The 24725-nt window shown below is 34.3% G+C and overlaps 1 protein-coding gene across 1 annotated transcript in view; it reads left to right on the top strand.

Moving 5' to 3' along the window:
• The window catches only part of MTREX (Mtr4 exosome RNA helicase), a 77197-nt gene that overhangs the window by 32266 nt on the left and 20206 nt on the right, over positions 1–24725 (top strand). The window contains exons 16-21 of the mRNA XM_019743136.3: positions 3851–4001; positions 8676–8848; positions 9458–9526; positions 13063–13191; positions 21270–21380; positions 22630–22818. Of these exons, the coding sequence (XP_019598695.1) occupies positions 3851–4001; positions 8676–8848; positions 9458–9526; positions 13063–13191; positions 21270–21380; positions 22630–22818 (822 nt within the window). The remainder of the gene's footprint in view (positions 1–3850; positions 4002–8675; positions 8849–9457; positions 9527–13062; positions 13192–21269; positions 21381–22629; positions 22819–24725) is intronic.

Consider the following 24725-nt stretch of genomic DNA (forward strand, 5'->3'; position numbering starts at 1 on the left):
CACATGATATCAGTGTTCTGGACAGTTAGCTTCCTCCACCTTTGCAAGCCCCAGGTAGCTTAATAAGTTAATTTGACAGTCTGTCATTCTGTTTCAGCTTATTGATGGATTATAAATATCCCAATATTAAATTCATATTTTTAAGCTTTATTTCAAATTAGCCTGTTCATTTTGCTTGCTTAGTATTTGTATTTTGGGTTGTCTTAAGATTTTTATTTGGATTAACTGGATTTTGTTTCCCTATAAATGTAAAGGTCTATCGTCTTCTATTTTATTAAAAAAACATTTTTAAAAAATTTTGTGGAACGAACACAACATGAGATTTATCCTCTTAACAAAGTTTTTTACGTTGTAAAATATGTCATTGTTGATGATAGATACAATGTGCAGCGGCTCTTTAGAGCTTATTTATCTTGCTTGACTGAAACTATGCCTTTTGATTAATAATTCCCTGTTTACCTTTCCCTCAGTCTCTGGCAGCCACCATTCCATTCTTTGCTTTCATGACTTTGACTATTTTAGATGCCTCACAGAAGTGGAATCACTCAGTATTTGTCTCTGTGGCTGGCTTATTTCATGTAGCATAATATCCTCAGAGTTCATCCATGTTGCATATTGCAATTTCTTTGTTTTTAAAGATCAGTAGTACTCCATTGTGGGTATGTACCACGTTTCTTTCTTCATCTATCCATGGACATTTAGGTTGTTTCCACATCTTGGATATTGTGAATAGTACTACACTGAACACAGGACTGCTAATATGTGTTCAATATCTTGATTTCATTTATTTCAGGTAAATACCTAGAAGAGGGATAACTGGATCAAATGGTAGTTCTTTTTTAAATATTTTGAGAACCTCCATACTGTTTTCCATAGGGGCTGTGCCATTTTGCATTCCCATAAACACTGTACAAGGATTCTAATTTCTCATTTTAAAAATTAACTTTTAAAGACAGATTTATTGACATATAACTCACATGTTATACAGTTTATCCATTTTCATGGTTTTTAATATATTCACAGTTTTGCCACCATTACCCTAGTTTTAGAACGTTTTCATCAACTCAAAAAGAATACTTGTATCCATTAACAATCACGCCCCATTTTCTTCAGGCTCTTCTCTACTTCAGGTTTGCCAGGCTCTTCTCCCTTCCCCCAGACACTAATCTACTTTCTGTCTGTAGATTTGCCTATTCTGGACAATTCATGTAAATAGAATCATACAATATGGGACCTTTTATATCTGGCTTCTTTCATTTAGCTCAGTGTTTTCAAGGTTCACCTGTATTGTAACATGTATCAATACTTCATTCCTTTTTATTGATGAATAAAAATCCATTGTGTGAATATATTACATTTTACTTATCCATTCATGAGTGGATGGACATTTGAGTTGTTTTCACTCTTTGGGTATTGTGAACAATGCTGCTGTGCACATTTGTTTATGAGTTTTTGTGTATATTTTTATTTATTTTGGGTATATACCGATGAGTGAAACGGCTGGGTCAATTCCATACTTAACCTTTTGAGGACCTGCCAAACTGTTTTTCCTTAGCAGTTGTACCATTTTGCATTCCCACCAGCAGTACATGAGGTTTCCAGTTTCTCTACATTCTAATCGCACTTGTTATTGTTTTTTTAATTTATAACCATTCTAGTGAGTGTGAAGTGGTACCTTCCATTACCACTACCATCACCCCACATATTTACCTTTTTTTTGTGTGTGAAAACTAATTATATTATTTTCCATTCTATTCTGTTTCATGGGAAGAAAATAAGATTTGGTACGACCTACTAAATTTCCGTACCTAAGTAGTTATTTATTATTGCTGAATAGGGTGGTATATCACAGTGAAATTGTATTTTGGTATGTCTGGCAGCAGCATTCCAAATAAATCAGAAAGGAAATTGAATCTAGAATATTAATAGTTAGGGTGATAGTTATAGTAATCTAAGTAAGATTTGATGAAACTGAAATGATGACAGTTTCAAAGAAAGAGGCAAAAGAAATAATCTAAGATATATTGAGGAAATAATCTCCAACAGATGATTGATTAAAATAAAAGAGGGATAAAGCAGAAGAAACATAACTCCTAAATTGGAACTTAAATGAGTAATCTCATTAACTGGTAATCAAATAAGTAATCTCACTAACCATTTATCTGTGCAGGAGGGAAACTCAAGTCAGAAATGGGAAAGAGCAAGAGAGATAAATTTCATTTTAGATAGATAACCATATTGTTTAGCACCCTATTAGGACACTGTTGAAAGAATGAAAGAAGGTGCTTTTAATAATCACACCAATACCACAGATGTATATTGGGACTATCTTGGGCTCACTTGGGTACAATGTCAAAATGCCATGTTGAGTTTCAGGTGACTAAGAAGTCAAACAGGTATATTCTGTAGAAGTTAGTTGAGAATATAGAAGTGGCTTGAGGTTGGAAATTAACGTTTGCAATGTTGAAGCCCCAAATTTCTTACAGGAGGTAATGATAGAAATGAAAAATAACAGAAAAGTTGGGGCTGGGTCTGTTTGCAGAGTTATGAAGTGGCTGAAGTTGTCTTTAATTCCTCTCTTCCCCAAGAATGTGTTTTTCATACTAATGCCACATCTCTCTTTCACCCTATTTTCAAGGAGAGTAGATAAAAGTCAAGGTTTTAAGGACTTAACTAGTTATTTCCTTAGACTGGTGAGTGCCACGTGATTTTTCCAGAGTTAAGGAAAACCATCATTTGAAACTCGGGCAAAAGCTCTGCTCCTTCTCCTCTTAAAATCCTGTATGCATGCGTTTAAAATTTCTGAATGCAGTAAGGTTGGCCTGTGGACCTCAATTTAAGAGCCCCTTACTACCCTAAGAGAATTTGTGTATTTTGCTATGCCATTTAGGGATACTTAGCATACTTCATGACACTGCACTTCTAAATACTTTGGCATGCATCTCAAGAATTTGGTCGTTCTATATAACTGCATAATCAATTCATTCTTAGGAAGTATTTGCATTAAAAAGTATTTCGGAAGAAACATTGCTGAAAGAAAATTTTAGATCTCAAGAAAGTATTTTGGCTAGAAACCTTGTTGCAAGTTAAGGTCACACTATGGTAGATAAATGTTTTATTCTGCCTAGTCATAACCTCACCCTTCTTTGGTAACATAGGAGGACAACAAGGAATTATCAAAATGTAGATAAAGAATGGTCTATAAATTGGGGAAACATATTAGTAGTTTTATGTCACTCTAGGAAGCTGAGAGTTTCAAGATACTAATTTTTGTCTGAGTATCCATGCTGAATAAATTTAGTGTACTCAGCACAGGGTACGTTATGCTGCAGCAGCAAACCTAAATCTCAGTAACTTAAAGGTTTATTTTTCTTACCTATTCATTGTTTGTTTATGGAGGAGGTTCTGCTTATCATTATTGTTTCAGCTCACGCTGAAAACCACCATCTTAAACATTACCAGTCACTGTGCCAGAAAGGAAAAGACAGCTTTTCATGGCAGCAATTAAATTTTTGGCCAGGTGGTAGTGTATCTTATTTGCACCATCCACTGTGGTGTGGAAAATGTAATCCTGTCAAATGCATAGAAGGCAGAGCTCACACATACTGACAACCAGTATTTTAACTACTACTGTCCTATTTAGTGATTTCCTTTTTTTCTCTTCATTTTCCCAAAGATGAACTAATTTGTCACTTCATATTGGTCATTTTAAAGGAAAGAACTCAATACAGTTGTATACTATTCCTTACCTTGGAGTTAAATTATTGAACAATTTAACAGGTTAAAAACATTTGTGTAAATTTATTTGAATAATCTAAAACATTGACATGCTTTTTTTTCCCTCTGTTAGGGCTCAGCTGATCCTTTAAATAGTGCTTTCCATTTGACCTACAACATGGTTTTGAACTTACTACGTGTAGAAGAAATCAATCCTGAGTACATGTTGGAAAAATCCTTCTACCAGTTTCAGCATTATAGAGCAATTCCAGCAGTAGTAGAGAGTAAGTATAAAATTACCTTAACAGAGCCTTATTTAGCTAAGAGACTAAAAAGCAAAATTACTGCATTATTGGCTGCTTTGGCTGTTTTTGTTTTTTTTCTGGTAAGCCATAAAGGTCCTTACATAAAGTAAAGTGACAACTGGGGCCCGGTCATTGTAACCAATTAGAACATTTTAAAGTTAAAGTAAGAAAACCCTGTCAGAACACCTTTCTGTAGTTGATTCAAATTTAGTATAATTTATTGTTGTAGACATAACATGGTAAGTTACATTCATGAATAATGATACAATAAAAAGACTGGTGTATTAAAATTTGACCTGTAAGAAGCATGTATATATTAGTCTTGCCCTTTTACTCTTTCTCATTATAAAAGAGTGCCATAGCATAAATTTATGAATGATTAAGGAAATATAATACTTTAACTTGGATTTGAGGTCTTTTAGAATTTCTCACTCCTAATATTAAGATAATGCTTCCTAAAGTCCAGAAAGCAGGTGTTCTGTGGTAACTACATTCAAGTAGACTTGATTCTTAATCATTTTAGAGGATATTTTGGCTCATCATCATAGAGAGCTGATTAAAATCTAAAATAGAGGCAGAGATTGAAGATACTTGGGTACATCTTATAAAAATAATGTTTAGTCATTGTAAAAGAAAAAATACACCAAAAAATTCAGCAAAAAATATAGAAGAAAGTTAAAATTATTTGTACTCTCACATAGAGACAGCCACACAACCACTGTTAACATTTTGTAGTACCTCCATCATTTTTTTCTTTTTTGTCTGCCTAATTTTAAAGGCAAAATCAAATATGCAGATTCTGTAATAGTATAATGATGGTACTTATAATTGGTGTTATTTGTTAACTATTTCCCCTATGCCTAGCCTTGTGTTAGATACATTCACTAGGCCACTGATTCTGACTTTTTAAAATTTCAGTGTCCTTCAAAAGTATGACTTTTAATGACTGTAATGTTTTCATTTTAGAAATGTTCTATGATTTATTTAACAGTAAATGCAATTTGAGATATCTATCATGAGAGGATGGGGCACTTTCACTCATTTTTATGTAGCCAAAAGTATATGAAATATAACAATACATCTTTAAAAAAGGGAAAAAGGCTTAACGTCCTGGTGAGTTAATTTTTTTTTAACACGGATGATAGATCATAATTACTTCCTCTTTCCTTAATTTCTCAGGTCTTAATTAAGGGAGGCTTCTTCATTACAAGCTATAGAGGTGGAAGGAGCTTTGGCATCATTTTACCGATTTTTTTAAAAAGGCCTAGAGAAGTCAGTATCTAAGGTTATACGTTGGATTAATGGCAGAATTGCGATTGGAATCTTGTCTACGGCTCCTATGCTAGTAGACAAAGTTTATGGGCATATCTTGCATGGTGTTTCCTGAGGTAACTGAGGCTTTTCTGTGGTGCTACACTACAGTGAAACCAGCTTATATTGAGGTTTCTCTACTCTTTGATTGGGGAACAATACATACTACCCTTAATTTGGAGAAAAGCAGGCAGCACCTAAACTTGCTGCACCTAAACATCTGGAGTGCTATATAGCTGTAGTTAGAGTCCTGGATACAAAACACATGTGACTTCTTAGAAAATGGCTCTTAGACTTTTGGTTTATTAGGTAAGTGGTCCTGGCACAGAAGTGATTGGAGTGGAGGATCGGGGCAATATTTAAGCATCCAAGCAGGTGTCTGTATCATTTCTCCATAAACTCCTGACAGTGCTTAGTGTTCCACTGATTCCTGCAAACAGAGTTCCTTTGTAACTTTAGGTGGGGCAGCAGGATTTGCATTTCTGTGTATCGTTGTCCTTCTCATACAACTTAATGGGCTTTATCAAATATTTTATTCTTTTTAATTGTTTCTTTCTCTGATAATGTTTATTGGCATAATATATGCTATTAAGAATAGGCTTCTGGTGTTTAATGAATGGAATACAGTTCCTGTAAGAAGTCATGCAGTTCATTTAAAAATAACCAGGACAATGCAGTACACCTAACACAGGGCGAAAGACCAGAAGTTTGAGGGAGCAGTCTGTGAAAAGGTTAAAGATGATAATAAAAATAATAATAATGCTGGGGTGGCTGGATGGCTCAGTTGGTTAGAGCGCGAGCTCTTAACAACAGGGTTGCCGGTTTGGTTACCACATGGGCCAGTGAGCTGCGCCCTCCACATCTAGATTGAAGACAACGAGCTGCTGCTGAGCTGCTGGAGGAGCAACCAGATGGCTCAGTTGGTTAGGGAGCGAGCTCTCAACAACAAGGTTGCTGATTCAATTCCTGCATGGGATGGTGGGCTGCGCCCCCTGCAACTAAAGATTGAAAACGGCAACTGGACTTGGAGCTGAGCTGTGCCCTCCACAACTAGATTGAAGGACAGCGACTTGACTTAGAGCTGATGGGTCCTGGAGAAACAGTTCCCCAATTAAAAAATAATAATAATAATGCAGTAGTAATATCCTTGTTGAGTGCTTATTATGTACTGTGGTGTTAACTCTGTACTTTCCATAGCTTTATCAATTAATCTCTATAGCCTTGTGGGATATGGGTACTATTGTTATTCTTATTTTGTGGGTAAAGAAACTGAAGCACACTGGTTAAATAGAGCAGTTTGATGAGTAGAATAGAATTGGTCCAGAAATAAACCCATGGATCTGTGGTCAGTTGATTTTCAACAAATGCTGCTGGGACAACAGGATATCCAATTGCAAAAGAATTAAGTTGGACCCTTATATTACACTATATACAATAGGTGAAATTGGATGAAAGTCCTAAATGTAAGAGTTGAAACCACAAGACTCTTAGAAGAAAACATAGGTGTAAATGTTCATAACCTTGGATTTAGCAGTTGTTTCCTAGATTAGACACCAAAAGCACAAGCAGCAAAAGAAAATTAATAAGTTGGATTTCATCAAAATTAAAAACTTTTGTACTTCAGTAGACACCAACAAAGTGGAAAGAAAACTCATAGAAGCGAAGAAAGTATAAATCACATTTGATGAGGATCTAGTATCCAGAATATAACTCACCAACAAAAAGATAATCTAATTTTAAATGGGCAAATGATTTGAATAGCCATTTCCCCAAAGAAGATAAGCAGCTTGCCAATAAGCACATGAGAACATGATCATCATCATTAGTTATTAGGGAAATGCAAATCATAACCACACTGAGATACTACTTCATACTTACTAGGATGGGTATTTTTTGAAAAGATAATTAACAAAATGGTGTGGTCATGTGGAAAATAGTTTAGCACTTCCTCAGCAAATGAAATAGAATTACCATAAGACCCAACAATTTTACTTCAGTATATATAATCAAAAGAATTGGGAATATGTTCAAACATAATTTGTGTATGAATGTTCACAGCAGCACTATTTACAGTAGCCAAAAGGTAGAAATAATCTAAATGTGCATCAACTGGTAAACGGATAAACAAAATGGTATATACCCGATGGTGGAATATTATTCAGCCATAGAAAGGAATGAAGTAGTAGTACATGCCACAACATGGATGAACCTGGAAAACATGCTAAACAAAATAAACCAAGCACAAGTCTACATATTATATGATTTCATACATATGAAATATCTAGAATTGGTAAATCCATGCAGACAGAAAGGTTGCCAGGGGCTGGGGGAAGAAGGGAATGAGAAGTGTTTGCTTAATGGGTATGGAGTTTCCTTTTGGAGTAGTGAAAGTAGTAGATGGTGGTAATGGTTGCATACATTGTGAATGTTACTAAATGTCATTATTGGTGAATTTTATGTGCATTTTACCCAGTAAAAATAGTGTTTGTTTACAATGGGATGGATGCATAATGGAATGAGTGAGGAGGGGAGGTCAGCACTGGATTCAAGAATTTGAGCAGGGAATGGCATCGTAGATGGTTAGATTAACTAATAGAATAATTGCTAAAAGAGGCTACTAGTTTGGCCACTGAGGAGAGAGAGGAATGTGATTGACTTGCCACTCCTCAGTTTTAGAGAGCTAGCCTCGGTGCTGGTTGAAGCCTGATGACATTAGCGAACTGAATTTTTTGTTGAGTTGGTGGCACTTAGGTCAAAAATAGTGCTGACTAGTAGAAGTTTCTGCAATAGTAGAAATGTCCTGTGTGCTACTCAAGTACAGAAGTCAGTAGCCATATGTGGCTATTGAACACTTGAAATGGTGCTAGTGCAATTGAGGAACTAAATGTTAATTAAATTTATCCACACATGGCTAGAGTCTACTGACTATAATACTAGAAAGAGCTGACATAGGACACTTCTCACATCACAAAGTTTTATAGGACAGTGCTGTGTTGAATGGTGTAAGCTTAGAATTCCCAGAGATAACCCCATCCCCCTATCCATAGGGGAGAATTCATTTACTGGGTATAATCACTGCCAATTAAGACTCACTTTGAGGATTCACAGTCATGTACTGAGTAGGGGAACTGTAGGAAGAAATAGAGAAGGTGAACTTAATGGAGAAAGGAAAAACTAAACATGCTTTATGGTCATTTCTGAAGCTTTTCCTCAAAACTTCTACTAATCAATGCAAACTGTCTTTGCTCCCTACAATTATAATTGGGGAAAATATGTATTTTCAGTATTATTTGCATGAAGTGAATAATTTTTTTGATATTGTACATGTGTTTTTTTTAACAGAGGTAAAGAACTCAGAACAACAGTATAATAAGATAGTAATACCAAATGAAGAAAGTGTAGTCATCTATTATAAGATTAGACAGCAGCTTGCCAAACTGGGTAAAGAAATTGAAGAATATATTCACAAACCAAAATATTGCTTACCATTTCTACAACCAGGTCGTTTGGTAAAGGTATGTTATTTTTTTATAAAGTATTTTGATATTTTCATATTTAATATTTTTTAGATAAAGATTCTGCTTTTTGCCTTATCTTGGTAAAATGCTTCCTGCTATTGTAGTTGATCTATATTAATTGTTTTACTGGTTTCACGTGGCACTGATTAAGTGGGGATCATGTGACGTCGTTTTAATCTCTGATTTTCATTTGGGGGGATATAAATTGAAGTAGAACGTTTTGGAATTAACATATAAAATATTTCCAGTTATAAAATTAAAAAATGAAGGCAGTTTTATTTTAAAATAAGGCAGTTTTAAGTCTAGGATGAATTCATTAGCTGTAATACATGAAAGACTTCAGCTAGTCTCAGAACAAATAACACCATAACATTTTTAACATTTGTTTGCCAGTTGAGAGACTCCTGTTATTGCTGTTCTAGATATCCATGAAATTTGGCAGTGATTTTTTTTCTGTAGGGTTAATATCTTTTTCTTTAAGTTTAACAGTGATCTTTCAAAAAAATGCTTTACCAGGAAAACTCAGTTTTATTAGCCTATAAAATGGGAATGAAAGTCTAAAATTGCAACAAATGTTCTCATTTACATACTTTACTTTCTTTTCAGGTAAAGAATGAAGGAGATGATTTTGGCTGGGGAGTAGTGGTGAATTTCTCAAAAAAGTCAAATGTTAAGGTAAACCATTGTCCTTAAAGTAGAATTTTATTTAAATTGATAGTGAAATGTTTTTTCATACTCATGAAATTGATCAAAGTAGAAATAGTATTACCTTAAGAAAAGATGTAATAAATTCTGCCATAAGGAATTAATTTTTTAAATATTCTTAAATTTTATTCTTAAAGTGCTATGGTTATTTTCCTAACAACAACACCAGATTTTAATTTCATGACAGTTAACATTTCTTCTCTGAGTTCATCAGTGTTTTATATAACTTTACTCCTTAAATTGAATATTAGAACAAATCAACTTCTGACACTGAAAATTAGAATTTTGATTTAGATATAAGAAACTTGAAGAAAAGAAATTAGGAGAACTGGTCAATTTTACTTATTTTCTCTAAATGAAGGCAATAATGAAGTTGCTTTTGGTCATTATATAAATATTTTGAAAAGATTACTTACGTGTAAAATTAAGGATGATTTTGTTAATTTGTTAGGAGAGTGATTATCTTGAAACAATCACCCATCCTGTCTTATATTTTCTTTAGCTTCAATAGGCACCAGCCTGTTATCTGCAAATATTTTGTATTTCCATGCATATTTTTTCTTATGTTTAAAATGAAAGGTTTGCACAAGGTGATATCTGTGCTCTTTTAAGGTTGACCATTTTATGATTAACTTCTTTGAAGTCCCATTTATGTATAGAAGCAATTAAGAATTAAGCTTTGGGATTGAAAGTTGGTCTTGAAATTTGTAAATGAACTTTGAGATACCAAAGCCATTTGTTGTGGAGAAACAATTAAATTCATAGGTTAGTGATAAGTATTTTGATTAACGATCAATGATTAATCCCACTAAAGAGCTTCTTAAGAATATTCAGTTTATTATTACCATTTTGCTAAATTATATTGATTAATAATTATTAATTTGGAGGATTTTTTTTTTTTTGAAGTATTGTCACAACTTTAATAAACATTCATTGACCACAGATACAAAATCCCTGTGGTCACATATTTGGTGATTAGTATCAAGCAAAATGCATTTGGAGCACAGAGGAGAGAGAAATTATAAATTATGTCTGAGCTATTAGAAATGACATCTGAGGGGGATCAAATACATGGTGATGGAAGGAGAACTGACTCTGGGTGATGAACACACAATGGGATTTATAGATGATGTAATACAGAATTGTACACCTGAAATCTATGTACTTTTACTAACAATGGTTACCCCAATAAATTTAAAAAAAAAAAAAGAAATGACATCTGAGAAAGAAAATTTTAAATTTTAAACGTAACCTTGAAGAATGAGCAGAATTTCATTTGATGGATATTCACTGATAGTGGAGCAGTGGCATGCATCAGGCTCAGAACATTTCAAGTGATAGGAAGGAGTAGAATTAAAATAAAAAGATTGAAGTTAATCATGGAAAGTGGTTCAAGTACAGATTTGAGTATATTGGTCTAGATCTAAACATCTGAAAGCAGTAGCAGCCCATTAAAGGTTAGTTGGTTGGGTGGTTTGCTTGGGTTTTTGTTTGGATAGGTTTTTTTAATCTGTTCATATTTTTGAGTGAGAGATTGATACGATCAGAAGTTACCTTATTGGCAGTGTTTGAAGAATATTGGAAGAAATAGCATAGTAGAGGGAATTTGGTCAGTTAAGGAGACATTTCTTTTGGGGTGACAATCACAAGGAGGAGGATGATGTAAGAGGAAGAGTTCAGATGGAGGCGACTGAGAAACTAGAATGGATAGCACTTAAGTGGGAAGTTGAAGGGAGTATTAGTGATGATGAGGCTTCAAACTTGGGTATATGTTAAAGGATGGCTGTGTTGAGTCTAACAATACAAGATTAAGTTTCCCATTCCATCCCCTCTTCTTCATCTTTTTAAAAAAATATACAGTGAAATGAAGCTTGAAATATTTAACCTTGACAAAGAGTGCATGTGTATATAATAATTCATTTGAGCCATGACTAGAACTATTCAGATCTGACTCACAGCCTTTTGTATTTTCTGTTGTGCCACCTTCAACCATGAGAAAACTATCAAATGCTTACCTGCGTCCTCCCAGCCCACCCCCACGTATGCATTATTTTCTTTAGGAGGAATTATTACCATGTTTCCCAGAAAATAAGACCTAGCCAGACAATCATCTCTAATGCATCTTTTGGAACAAAAATTAATATAAGACCCTGTCTTATTACTTCTGTGATTGTTGTCTCTTACTGAAGAAGAATATTAAATTTACAAGTAAAATCTACAAAATTTAAACTAAACCCAGCAACAGTCGCATATTATCTAAAGACATCAAAGGTCATTTTTGCCCAAATACTCACTTGTTCCCTAACACTTTGGAGTTAATTCAGTCGACAAATTATGGAATGCGTCTTACTCAAAAGGATTTTTCCTCTGGAAAGCTAAATATGGTGATCACTGATTCTCCTTACAGTCATTGGCCCCTTGGAAGAGTCGACAACTGGTAGTAACTATTTACTTTGCGTGTGGTTTATAAAATTCATTTTATTTAACTGAGCTTTACATATATATAGTCTTCACTACAGACCTAATTGAAAATGCTATCCAGCTTTGCTTTGTGTCTATACTAAGCATAGGAATGTTTTGAAACGTCTTTCAAACTATCCATATTTTGAAAAAAAAAAGTATGCTGAGAAACAACTAGTTTTCCTTCTGAATTGAAAAATGGAGGTCAATGCTTTTTTTAAGGAAATTATGATAGTATTTTGGTTGTATTTGGAAATACATTTTACTGTTAAGCAATTGGTAGTTTATTGCAGAAATAAATTTTAGATAAGGATGTGTTGTCATTTCTTTGACAGTTTTTCATTTTTGAATAGAAACTGCGAAGGGTGGGGACCAGTCACTTCTTTACCATGTGTCCCCCTCAATCAAAATAACTTATCTATTTTATGCAAAAGAGATAATTCAAATACTGAATTAAAAAGTAAACAGGAAATCTTTACTAAAGAAAAAATGTGTTTTATTACTGTTTGAAAGACACCATTCTCAAGTAAATTATATTGTAGATATGGTTAGTCAGACCTTGAGAATCGTGTTTTTATTAGAGAATATTTAATAAAATGATATGAACCACATTATAAAGGTGTCTGTATTAAGCAGTAATATACTTTCAATATTTTCTTATGTTGTTTAGTTAGGGTGATTTGGAGATACAGATTTAATTTTGATACTGATTATTTAGTTTCTTTTTCTAATTCTGGTATAATATCAAGTAAAATTATAAACTAATCATTAGAAATTTAAAGTGGCATTTTATGTCACAGTTGACAGTGATCATACTATTTGAATTCATAAGTACCAAGTGATTGCTCTCTTTTCTCATCCAGTGGAGCATTTTGAAGGATGAAGAGGGAGAGCCTTCATTTCATGAAATGAACATTTACTGTATATATGTGCTAGTCATAATGCTAAATGCTGAGGGCATCATCGCTTTACACATGGAACTTAAAATTTGAGGGCCTGTTTTTAAGAATTAATAAACTTCTTTTATCTTTCCTTTTTTTTCCTAGCCTAATTCTGGTGAACTGGATCCGTTATATGTAGTAGAAGTACTTCTGCGTTGTAGCAAAGAAAGCTTAAAAAATTCAGCTACTGAGGCTGCAAAGCCAGCCAAACCTGATGAGAAAGGAGAGATGCAGGTTTGCACTTTATTTTTCATATTTATATTTCAGATATTTTGTGAGTTACTTATAATCACTAAATTTCCTGAATGTGATTATAATGAACATATTGTCTTAATTTCTAAATTGAGAGTTTTCAAGGTATTTTAAGGTATGTTAAAGCTAATAAAATATCAGTAGGATGGTTAGTGAGATTTAAGCTCTTTTTCTTTTATCAAATTGTGGTTAATAATGACAAAGTGAAAGATAAAAGAAATTTAATAACTTAAATTTTAACATGTAGCTGGATTTTACCTGTATTATAAAGATGTTTTGTTTTTTTATGATCAAATAATTTTACAGTTGTATTCCATCCATGCTGTTTATTGCATTCCTATGAAAATTTCCATGTCCTTTTACTTAAATGAAAAATAATTCAGTTTGCCACATGAGATCCCATATTTCTCTGGTATAAAAAGTCTCTTATTTTAAAATAATTAAAGTAATTATAGGTAAAACTTTATTGTAGAGATTCCAAGTATCTATTTGAAAGTTATTATCACTGGAATTTTGTTGTTTTAAACATTGCTTGAAATATGTGGAGTATTGGTTTGGTCTTTTAGGAGATATTGTAACGATATTTGTTACAATAAGCTTTGGTTTATAGAAAGTAAAATCTGGCATTGCAGCATCATAGGCTGCTCCTTTGAATCAGTGAAATGACTATGAGATTTAGAGTGGGCAGTATTTAAGAAGACTGTTCATTATTAAACATTTTAAAATAATGATTTAGAATTATTATTGTTTTGAAGACCAGCCTCTGTTCCTCAGTCTTCTAATTTTCTCTCCTCCAGATTCCACCATCGATGAAACTTATATGATTTTTTTCCCCTAATATTTATTTTACCAATTGACTGCTTAACTATAAATGAGGCTAAAACTCCCGCAATTTGTCATATATATATTGTACCCAAAGGGACCTTTGAAGTTATTGCAACTTGGGATGGCAAATATTTGGTACACATCCCAACATTCTCCTTGCATGTTAGACGTTGATGATAAGTCATGGTGATAAATCTTTCACACTCAGAGCTTTAACTCTTTTTCCAAGAAAATGATCTGACTAATTCATTGGAGTTACCACTTTAGGTGAAACCTGTGTGTGGTCTGTGTTTGAGGCCCAAATTTTCATAAGTCTAGCAGGTATGTCTGTTTAATTTAAAGATACTGAGAAGCTTTGCAGTATATATAGTAAGTCCTCACTTAATGTTGTTGATAGGTTCTGTGACTTTAAGTGAAATGAAGTATAACAAAACCAATTTTACCATAGGCTAATTGATGTAAATAAGAGTTAAATTCCCACAGCACCTAATCAATGTTATAATGAAACGATGTTGAATGAAACGACATTTTTGAGGACCTGCTGTACTTAATAATCATGACTTGGTCCAGTTTAATAGATGGCCACTATAAGGAAGCTTTTACTGGACTGTGCGAAAACTGTCCTTTTTCCTGTTCCTATGATGTGTTTTTCTTAAGTATAATTGACATATAGCAGTTCTGTAACACTTTTTTTATTGAGTTTAGTGTACGCTGCTAAGGAAATTAAGGGGGAAATGTGTTAGCGTGAATTTTATGTATAGACTCTGACTTCAAAAGGGGCTTACAGCTTATGGGGGTAGCATTTTGTGCTCAAGGAGCTAGGTGAACATCAAAGATGAATCCTCTAACTGAGGGTAGAGTGTGTGGGGAGGGAGGGAATTAGTAAAGAAGGCTTTATAAAAGAAATTGTGAGAAATTTGACAAACTTACAGGAATATTAGAAGTTTTTTCAGACAAGAATTGCATTCCCAGCTGTGGAAGCAACGTGTAGAACATGAAACATCCCTCTTTAAAAAGAACTCTTAAGTTGTTTTGTTCTGTATGGTTGAGTGACAAAGGCATAAAAAAGAAAACCAGAGGACTATACCTTAAGAAATGGAATATGTATATAATATTATTTACTTTTGTAAATTACTGTCTTCTGTGGACTCCTGGACATAGGGAAATAGTTTCGTGGGTAGTTTATAAGGAAATTTCATCTCTCAACTTCAGTGATTGTGTAGCACTCTTAAGGGTAGGTTTCAAACAGACTTTCTTTGCATGAGATATCAGGAGAAAGTGGGATTTCCATAGTCATCTTTCCTTTCTCTAACTTTGTGTATGTGTGAGACACCAAATTTAGCTTTTTGTCAGCTTTTGTACAAGACTACTTTCTAAAGTGACTTTACCTTTTACCTATGAGATGAATACTCTTAAACTTAATTTTCCAGAAAAATAAAATGGCTTAGAATATAGCTGGTTTGGGATTACAGATGGTTAGTAGAGGTTAACATTTTTCTACTATGTTCTAAAGATTGCTTGCAGTTTTGTCACTGTTGCATTGCCAGCCTCAAGTGTGTCTGACCCCTTCCCCCCTTTTTTTTTAAGTGTGTTTTTCCAGGACCCATCAGCTCCAAGTCAAGTAGCTGTTTTCAATCTCTTTGTGGAGGGCGCAACTCACAGTGCCCCATGTGGGGATCAAACTAGCAACCTTGGTATTACGAGCACTGTGCTCTAACCAGCTGAGCTAACCAGCAGGCCTGATCCCTGCCCTTTATCACAGCCACTTCTTAACAGTTAAATGAGACTCAGTGTCAGGAAGTGAAGACCATAATTTCAGGGTCTAGATAAGTGATTTATGTTTTGTTTTTATAGGCAAAAAACTCACTAGAATCAATCTGTATTAGATAAAAATATCCATAAAGGGACATGGAATAGAAGACTACAGATCACAATTACACATTTATGATATATAACTACTTGAGAATCAAGATAAACCCTTTAATAATAGTTGTGATGGAATGAAACTTAACAGTTTTGTCACTTTTGAAGTTTGTGTCATAAGTGTACTATTATAAATTGAAATCAGATGCTTTTTGGATAAGCTTTGAACCAATTGCTGATTTAAACTCTATTAAGTCTCACCTTCCTCAGAGACAGTTTCTGTTAACTGCTATTTTTCCCTGTGTATGGACCATGCTTTGTTTTATTATGTGTCCTGTAATTTTTTTTTGAAACTGCACATTTTAAATAATACAATGGGCAGCTCTGGAGATCAAATTTCCCTCTTTTCCCCCAGAGTTTATTATAGTAGGTATTTGTTACAATTGTTTGTTTGGTTGTCTGTTTAGTAGACTTTTCTCAATTATTAAGTCTGTATGTTTTGTTTTGCATGGCCACTGAAGTCTGCTTGGTTAGCTTAGTGGTCATAATAATTAGACTTCCTTAAATGCCTAGAACCCATTAAGTCTACCAGTCTCTTCATGCATATTGCAACATACCTTTAACATTGAGCCAGACAGTTGACAACACTGCCTTAGCCTTCATTTCCTGTGTGCACAGTTTCAAGGTCAGCCAGAGGTAAGAGCTTAGAGCCTTCTCAGTTCTTTCTTGAGGATGAACACATGCATGTAGGTTCCTAGGAATGTGTCTGAATCTTTCAAATCTCCCTCTGGACATTTTACTCCCCATCTTTTCCTTGTAAGCTTTTTGTTTAACCTGTTGTTTGACCTCACTGTTATTCATTGTCTTGGGAAGCCATGATGTTTAAATAGTTGCCTCTTATTTTTAACAAAGGGAAAAGGTCATTTGCCCTGGCAAGCACTGAGCTAGGGCAAATAAAGACAGCCATGTTGATGGAATCTTCTAGGGAACCACCAGACAGGTGAAATAATGACAGTTCTCTGGGAATGGGGCTTTGAAGTAGTTCCAACTCTGTTTTGTCCTTTCCAGTGAGTGCCAATCAGATTTTCACTGTGATTTCAGGCTGTAGGTTTTCAAGGCTACTAGGGAAGAGGGGAGTGAAGCAGGGAGTAGGGTAAATTAAAATACCACAAAACTTTCTATTCTTACTGAAAGTCAGCCCTTTTTTCTTGGTTAAATCCTCCTTGGATTGCTGTAAACCTTTGGTTGATTTCCAGTTTTGGAGAGAAAATTAGATCAAGGTGCTAATCAATTTTTAAAAATCTGAAATTTAATTAAAAAACACATTGGTTTAAATAACTTTCCTTGACTTGGTTAAAATTCAGTAGGTTCAGAAACATCTTTTGTTTGGATAAAAAATTTAAAAATCATTCTGTTTTAGCTAATAGTGTTGTGAAATTGCATGTATTGACTTAAAACTTACTGACTTCTCATATTATCTACCTTATTTGCTTACTTAAAAGGGGAAATTGATTTATGGCAAACTTGCAAAGATTCAAAAGGTCTAAGAGTAAAAATACTTCCTAGTATTGCTATTCTAACAAGTTTCCAAAAACTAATCACATGATTATTTGGCTTTATATAGACCAATGTTGCATCATGATAAACCTGCATTCTAAATTACTTTATAAATGTTATTAGGTTTAAAAAGTTGAATAAACTGTGCTATGCAAATATCACATGTTTTCAAATCCCTTGGAATGTAGAGATTTATAATTTCATAGCACCTATTCAGTTGATTTTTAAGCATTGAGCTTATTTACAAAACTTAAGTCTTAGGATCTCTGTTCTATACTTAAGGAGACATTTGTAGAAGGGTCTGTGTAATCTCTTTCCTGTCATAATTTCTTGGGTGGAGTTTATGGGAAGCAGCATTAGAAATTGGGCAGTTTCTGTCTTCCTTCTGATTCGAGTCTTCACAGAATAGTCTTTATTTCAAGGAAATTATCAAATACTTGTGCATAATGAATTCAACTGTAATTACACAAAGCATATACTTGCTCTCTAAAGCCAATTTTTTTTTTTTTTGGCCATTTTTGATTATGTACATGTACCTCAGTGCAGAAAAATTGTGCGTCTCTCCCTCTGGGTGTTAGTTACCTAGTACATTAGTGATTATTTTTTTTTTTTTTTTTTTTTTTTTTTTTAAAGATTTTATTGGGGAAGGGGAACAGGACTTTATTGGGGAACAATGGTCAAATTGTTGTCCTTTCAATCTTAGTTGTGGGGGGTTCTGTTCAGCTTCAAGTTGTTGTTCTTTCAGTCTTAGTTGTGGAGGGTGCAGCTCAGCTCCAGGTCCAGTTGCCGTTGCTAGTTGCAGGGGGCACAGCCCACCATCCCTTGCGGGAGTCAAGGAATTGAACTGGCAACCTTGTGGTTGAGAGCCCGCGCTCCAACCAACAACTGAGCCATCCGGGAGGCAGCTCAGCTCAAGGTGCCGTGTTCAATCTTAGTTGCAGGGGGCAGAGCCCACCATCCCTTGCGGGACTCGAGGAATTGAACTGGCAACCTTGTGTTTGAGAGCCCACTGGCCCATGTGGGAATCGAACCGGCAGCCTTCGGAGTTAGGAGCACGGAGCTCTAACCGCCTGAGCCACCGGGCCGGCCCCTAGTGATTATTTTTTATGTCCTCTTTTAGTCTTCTCTCTCCAGCCAGACAGTGCGTCTAGGATTTGTATAGGTCACAAACTGGTGGTTCAAAAGCAAATTCAGCCACATAATGTCTTCTTTAAAAATGAATTTTACAGTTTGAGAATAAAAATAGTAACAGTAAAGGATTATAACCAAATAAAAACAAAATAAGAATCCACAAGTCCAAACTGAGAGAGAGAGAGAGAGAGAGAGAGAGAGAGAGAGAGAGAGAGAGAGAGATGATGTTTACTTCTCTCTGATGTTTAAAAAGTCACCATTGGGCAACTACCATAAATAATTCACTCAGGCAAGAATAATTCGTGGATGCTAAAAATAAAATAAGTGAGTTGAAAGTTTAACAAGGAATGGGAAATTTACGAAGTAAATAATGTACCCCACAAATTTCTTACTAATTGTAAAGGGCAAAATAATAACTTTACTATCGAGAATGCTAACAGGTACCATTTTGATCAAGGGATCAAAGTTACTGTCACCAGTAATGCTGTTCAATGGATGAAGACGACTAAAATAAAATCACTTCTGCCAAAAATGCATAACCTGAAGCTGATGATTCCTCACCATTAGACAAACCAAAATTGTGGGTCATTCTACAAAATAACTAGCCTATAGTATTAAAAACTGCCACTGTCTTGAGAGTCACAGAAAAACTGAGGAACATTAAAGGAGAATAAAGAAATACTACAACTACAATCATTGTGTGATCCTAGTTTGGATCCTTGGAGTGGTGGGGGGAAAAGAGGATGGTATAAAAGACATTGGGAAAATAGATGAAATTTTAATATGGACTGTAAAATAGAGAATATCATTGTATCAACATTAAATGTCCCTCTTAATACGTTGTGTGTGTGTGTGTGTGTGTGTGTGTGTGTGTGTTTAGAGAGAATGATAAAAGCAAATGGGTCAAAATGTAAATAATTGGTGAATCTGAATAAAGGTATATGGGAGCTTGTTATCAAATTCTTGCAACTTTTCTGTAAATTTGAATTACATGAAAATGTCAGTACCATAAAAGAACAAAAATGGTGGGGTATATTCTAGATTAAAGAACAGTAAAGAAACCTGACAACTAAATGCAATAAATGATCATTGGCTGGATCCTGGATCTAAAAGATGACGAAGAAGAAGAGAAAAAGAAGAAGATGAAGAAGACAAGGGGGTTGGTTGGAGGAAGTAGTAGTAGTAGTAGCAGTAGCAGTAGTAGTCGTCGTCGTCTATAAAGGGTATTGTTGGGTCAGTTGGGGAAATTTGACTGTGGACTCTATTAGATATTGTATTTAAATTTTTATGCTCATAATGTGGCTATGCATGAGAATGTGCTTATACTTAAAATATACGTGCAGAAGTATTTGCTGGTGAGGTGAAGTGGCATGTCTGCAAATTAATTTCAAATGCTTAAAAAAGGAGGAGGAAAAAGGAAAGCAAGAAGAAAGAAAAAAAACCCTAAATTCTTATTTAGAGAGAAAAAAGGTACATATTGCAAACTGTTAACAGTTGGAAAAATCTAGTTGAGAAAATAACAATGGACAGTTTATTGTATTGTTTTTATTCAGTTGTTTTCCAATGGAAGGTTGTAGTTGTCCCCTTTAAACACTGCCAAAGCCAGTTTTGCAGTCTCCATCTATCTCACTTATTAACACTCAAAACAAATATACCTTTCACATTTGAATATCATCCCTGCTGTTTTATCATTGGTATATGCAGATTTGTTGACACTTACATTTATTACATTAAATTACATTTTTAAAGGTGTTTAGAGACTGTTTGAAAATATTTTGTACATGCATTGTTTCATTGAATTCTCACAGTCGTTTAATGAAATAGATCTAATTTTATCCCCATTTCTAAAATGGGGAAACTAAAGCTTAAAAAGGTTAGGTGACTTGCTGAAGTTCACACAGCTAACTGAAAACTGAATTCAAACCCAGTCACTCTTGACTGTAAAACCCACACTCAGTAATTCTACGATTTTCTTCACTAAAAAACTATGAATATATTTGTTACCAGCAAGCCAATGACAATTGCTTTTTCAGTGGAGATCAGTCCAAAGGTAGCTGTAGAAGACCAATATACTGACGAGCTTTGACCTGTGAAAATGTTAACCTATCCTCAGTTTATAGAGGCCTTCTGAATTTAAAGGAAGTATATTTAAAGGAAGCAAAATGGCATATTTGATGGTGAGGGAAGGGTATTGTCAGGAGAAAGTTTGAAGATAGGTGATCCTGAAGACCATGTCTAGTGGAATAGACTGTTTTCTCAACTTGAAACACTTTTTTCCCATCTCCCTTCCAGCCCATCCAGAGTTTACATGAACCTTGGTTGGTTGTTTGAACCTAAGGAGGAGTCTTTCCTTCCTCTGTAGTGCTAGTAGTACTTTCAGGTATTCAAAAAGTGGCAACTACTGAGGAAGCAAAAATGAATAAAGTATGGATTCTGTATTGAGATAAGTGTATTTTTATGTACCATTGATTTGCCTATTATTTAGAGGTTTGGATTAGTTTTTATTTTTAAGGTATAGTCTCTACTAAGATAAAAATTTCCGCAATGATTATTTTCTACTTATTATACCTGTCACATATTGTAAATGCAGCTTCCTTCTAAGTATTCAAGCTAAACTTAGGAAATGGTAGAATTTGAAAACGTGCAATTTTAATTGTAATGTTGTTATAACTTTTTGTTGGTAGGTTGTTCCAGTTTTGGTGCATCTCCTGTCTGCCATCAGCAGTGTTAGGCTTTATATTCCAAAAGACCTTCGACCAGTGGACAATAGACAGAGTGTTTTAAAATCAATACAGGTATATGTGCTAATTTTATCAAATATGAATTTTATGTACATATAAATAGGGTTTCTAATGAGACAACTGAAATGCTTTTAAATATATTACTTTCTTTCAGAAAATCTATAAACACAACCAATAGTGGCAATTTTTTAAAATAAAAATAGTGGCAGCAGATCTTCGTATAGATTGTTCTCTCTTTGAATCTACTAACAAAGTGAGTTGCTAAAAGAGGGGTCCCAAAGCTGTCCACTATTAAATGCTAAATATGTTTTGCTTTATTTGTTATGAGTGAAAACAACTACAGACTGTATTAAAGGTTTTATGTATAAAATCATGTGCCAGGACTTTTAACCATTTTTAGTATAGTTAATAAATGGATGAAATAGTTCTATATTCGATTTAAAAAAATTACTTTCTAGAAAATTTTATTTTCAAGTAGGAAAACAAAAAGGAACTTTAGTCAGTAAACATTTGAATTAGCATTTACTCTGCATTGGAAGCTCTATACTAGAATCTGAGAAAACAAAGATAAATGAACAGGATGTTTTCAGTGTAAAGTAGGAATTTTTAAGCTGTGGTCTATAGGTAACAGTTTTACAAAATTTTTATGTGGATAACCTTTTTAAAAAAATTACATTTATCTATCTGTCATCAGCTATCTATTTTAGTTATGAACTGGCCAAATCCTATGTTTAAAGCCTATCCAAAACCCTGGAAGTCTTCCAGGGGGATGCCAGTCTAATGTGAACTATCGCTTCTCTGAACGCATGTGCTCATTGTATTTAACAGTTAAATCATGTTTTTTTAAAAATTAGCAATAGGGATCTGGACGCTTTAAAAAATTTTCATCTTTCAACTCAGTTGTGCCCTCCTTAGGAATCAGCTCCAAGGAAATAATCAGAAGGTTGATGTTTACTACAGAATGATGTATAGTGACAAGTTTTAACAACCCAAATATATGATAATGGATTTATCAATGAGCTGTTGCACATCCAGAACTATTAAACTCTAAATACTAGAATTTTTAGTAAATTATAATCCATCCATACATCAGTAAATCGTAATACAATGATTTAAAAGTTTTCAAAAACATGCAATGGGAAAAAAGCACTCAAATTTAAGTGGAAAGACAAAAACATATACATGTAGCAGTCTTTTTATTTTTGTCTGCATAGAAAAAACACAAGAAAATACTGATTTAGTTTATAGTTTTAACTAATTTTGTCTATAAGATGAAAAATTAATTTTAAATATTTTGTTTCAGGAAGTTCAGAAACGTTTTCCTGATGGTGTTCCCTTATTAGATCCTATTGATGATATGGGTATTCAAGATCAGGGGCTGAAAAAAGTCATCCAGAAAGTAGAGGCCTTTGAGCATCGAATGTATTCTCATCCACTTCACAATGATCCAAATTTGGAAACTGTGTATACGCTTTGTGAAAAAAAAGCACAGGTATGACAAACTTACTTCTATTGTAGAATTCTATGTATTTCACTAAAGAAATGAATGTACTTTTCATTTTCTTTTCCTATTGGTTTCATCAGCTAAAAAAGGAAACTAGCTATCTTTCAAGTAAACTATCGATTCTTAGCAAGACAAGATGACAGTCATTTTACTGTAGTTTGGCATTTGATGAGGTTTTTTTTAACAGTATTTTTTTATGAGATATAATTCACATATCATAATATTCACCCTTTTAAAGCATACAATTCAGTGGTTTTTTTGTATATTCACAGCTACCTGCAACCATAACCATGACCTAATAACTCCAGAACATTTTCACCACCCCCCTGAAAAACTCATACCAATTAGCAGTCACGTCCCATTTCCCTACCCTGGCAATTACAAATCTACTTTCTGCCTGTATGGATTTGCCTGTTCTGGGGATTTCATAGAAAGTCATACAATACGTGGCCTTTTGTGTCAGCCTTCTTCCACTTAGCATAATGTCTTCAAGGTTCACTCATGCTGTATTATGAATTAGTACTTTACTCCTTTTTATGGCTGAAAAATACTCCATTGTATGCTGTACCACATTTTAACTATTCATCTGTTGATGGACATTTGGGGTTTTTCCACTTTTTGGCTATTATGAATGATGCTGCTATGAACAGTTGTGTCTAAGTTTTTGTGTGGATATATGTTTTCATTTCTCTTAGGTGGAATTGGGTAGAATTTCTGGGTTATGTAGTAACTCTGTTTAACTTTTTGAGAAACTGCCAAACTGTTTTCCAAAGTGGGTGAACCACTTTACAACTTTACATTCTCACCCGCAATTTATGACAGTTCTAATTTCTCCATGTTCTCACCAGTACTTGTTATTGTCTGTGTTTTTTGTTGTAGTAGTTCAGCTCTTTAGGGTAGTTAGCTGTAATCTCTAACCAGAAAAAGCATTCTTACAGCCATTCTGAATAATGAATTTAGAAAAAGCTTTTTGAAGTGAACACATTCCTTTCCACTATCTGTTTCAACTAGGATGTCTTGTACTATACAGTGTCACTTGTTCCTTGAAGTTTATAACTCCTTGCTATTATGCTTTTTCAACTTTTATTACATGTCACTTTTATCTCATTTGTCTTCCTTTCTCACAAACTAGATTTTAAGCTCCTTAGGGTCAAGTGTTTCATTTTAGCTTATTTGTACTCTCCTGTATCTCCCATAATGATCTGTCTTTATAAAGTAGATGCCTAGTATTTATTGAATAAATATATGAGTAGAAACTTCTTGACGTTATAGAGTAATGTGTTTAGTTCTAGTTTTACTCTCCCTTTCTAGATTTTTGTGAACTAACATAATGTGGCCCTGTGCCACGTGGGACACAGCAGCTGTGTTCCTGGTGAACACATTCACCGTGCTCTGGCCCACCATGAAGGTACTTCTCAAGATGAGGAAACCGGGACACAAAAAGCGTTAGTAACTTCCATAGGTATACTCAGTTATGACCGTGGACCATTGCAGCATCTCCCTCCTTGCTTCTTGTTGTTACTTCCTACATTATATAGCCACCAGAGAATCACCATGAACCATCCCACAACATGAGAACAGAGAGACTTGAGCTTGGTTCAGTGGTGATTGGAAAGCTTTCATGGCTGAGGTAGTTGGAAGCTACACAGGGGCATTATCTGAGCTACTCAAATATAACTGAAGAAGGCCCTAATGTCTGGCTGAGGGACTGGCTAAATAAACTTGTTATGCAGACTCTGCAGTACTTGGAAAAATGTTTATGCAGGTGCATTAAATGAAAAAAAGTGGAGTCTAAAATTGATGTGGACTATGATTACAATTTAGCAAAAATAAAAACATGCACCAAAAAGACTAAGGAAACCCTTAAGTGGTTGTTTCTGGGCAGTGGAAGGGTA

The sequence above is a fragment of the Rhinolophus sinicus genome, chromosome 3 (genome assembly GCF_057876585.1).
Source record: "Rhinolophus sinicus isolate RSI-liver-muscle chromosome 3, RSI-T2T, whole genome shotgun sequence".
NCBI classification, from domain to species: Eukaryota; Metazoa; Chordata; class Mammalia; order Chiroptera; family Rhinolophidae; genus Rhinolophus; species Rhinolophus sinicus.